The 1,358-nt window shown below is 40.4% G+C and overlaps 1 protein-coding gene across 1 annotated transcript in view; it reads right to left on the bottom strand.

Annotated features, from left to right (window-relative positions):
- The window catches only part of PDZD2 (PDZ domain containing 2), a 117,387-nt gene that overhangs the window by 41,667 nt on the left and 74,362 nt on the right, over nt 1–1,358 (bottom strand). Inside the window, exon 12 of the mRNA XM_008572759.1 lies at nt 683–853. Within this exon, the coding sequence (XP_008570981.1) occupies nt 683–853 (171 nt within the window). The remainder of the gene's footprint in view (nt 1–682; nt 854–1,358) is intronic.

The following is a 1,358-nucleotide window of genomic DNA, read 5'->3' as shown; positions in this document are numbered from 1 at the left end:
AGGGCGGGCGCAACACTGGGGGTTGCGATCCCGTTGCCGGTCAGTAAAAAAAGACAAAAAAAAAAAAAAGATTTCTTATCTGGAAACTGAAAGGATCATAAAGATTAGCCCAACACTCTCAGATTTCCTTGATGCAGAAACCCAAAGAGGTTATGTATCTCACGACTTCTTATCTGGAAACTGAAAGGATCATACAGATTAGCCCAACACTCTCAGATTTCCTTGATGCAGAAACCCAAAGAGGTTATGTATCTCACCAGTGATCAAACAGCNCAACACTGAGGGTTGCGATCCCGTTGCCGGTCAGTAAAAAAAGACAAAAAAAAAAAAAAGATTTCTTATCTGGAAACTGAAAGGATCATAAAGATTAGCCCAACACTCTCAGATTTCCTTGATGCAGAAACCCAAAGAGGTTATGTATCTCACCAGTGATCAAACAGCCAGTGGGGGTTACTTAGAACACAGTATTCCTACCTTCCACCAGACCAAATTTTAAATTCACCATTAATAACATTATCAAAATTTTCTAATAAAATTTTCTGAGTGTGAAGACAAAGTCCTGATCGACAATTCATTTCCCAGTGTATCAGCCAGGGCCTGACATCTCTTCCCTGCTGGGCCTCCCATCTCACCAAAGTGTGGATCATCCCACACTCAGAACAAGCAAGATGAACTACTTCACCTTCGGATTAGGGTGCCGGCCGATGACGAGGCGAACGGGCCCTGGGGGGCATTTGCTCAAGATGGCATGGACTTTGCTCAAAGCAGCATGGCGAACGTTGACTGAGTTCACTTCCAGGATTTGATCTCCGCGGCTGGGGAGGGTGACATAATCAACACTCTGTAGTAACAGCTTTTTAAAAGCAAAAAAAGCTTTGTTTCTGTAAGAGGTTTATAATATGAAATCTTTTCTGAATACTTTAAAGAAGCAAAGACACCCTTTTATCTTTGCATACGTGTAAAAAGGCAACACACTCATATAAACACATTAGATGTTAAACTGGTAAAGGCTGTTATGCACATCTACAGGCATTTTCAGAAGTGGAAACGTTAATAAATTGATAATAAGGACGACAATGAAGGCTACTATTTCTTGAGTACATGCTATATGCCAGGCATTGTACAAAGCAATCTATATAAAAATGCTTTAATAGGTATAATTATTCCCATTATGTAGATACGGACGCAGGCTCAGAGAGGTCACTCGGATATCACAGGTCTGTCTGACTCTTATCACCATGTGATAGACCCTCGACCACCACCAGTTTCTTTCTTCCAACCATCTTGAAGTGATTATTGTAATATAATTTAAGGAGGAAATATCTGAAACTCAAAGGTTACCGAAGAATTTGTAAAAA

The sequence above is a fragment of the Galeopterus variegatus genome, unplaced genomic scaffold (genome assembly GCF_000696425.1).
Source record: "Galeopterus variegatus unplaced genomic scaffold, G_variegatus-3.0.2 Scaffold830, whole genome shotgun sequence".
NCBI lineage: Eukaryota > Metazoa > Chordata > Mammalia > Dermoptera > Cynocephalidae > Galeopterus > Galeopterus variegatus.
The sequence above is the reverse complement of the archived record's forward strand: the minus strand, read 5'-3'. Positions and strand labels throughout refer to the sequence as shown.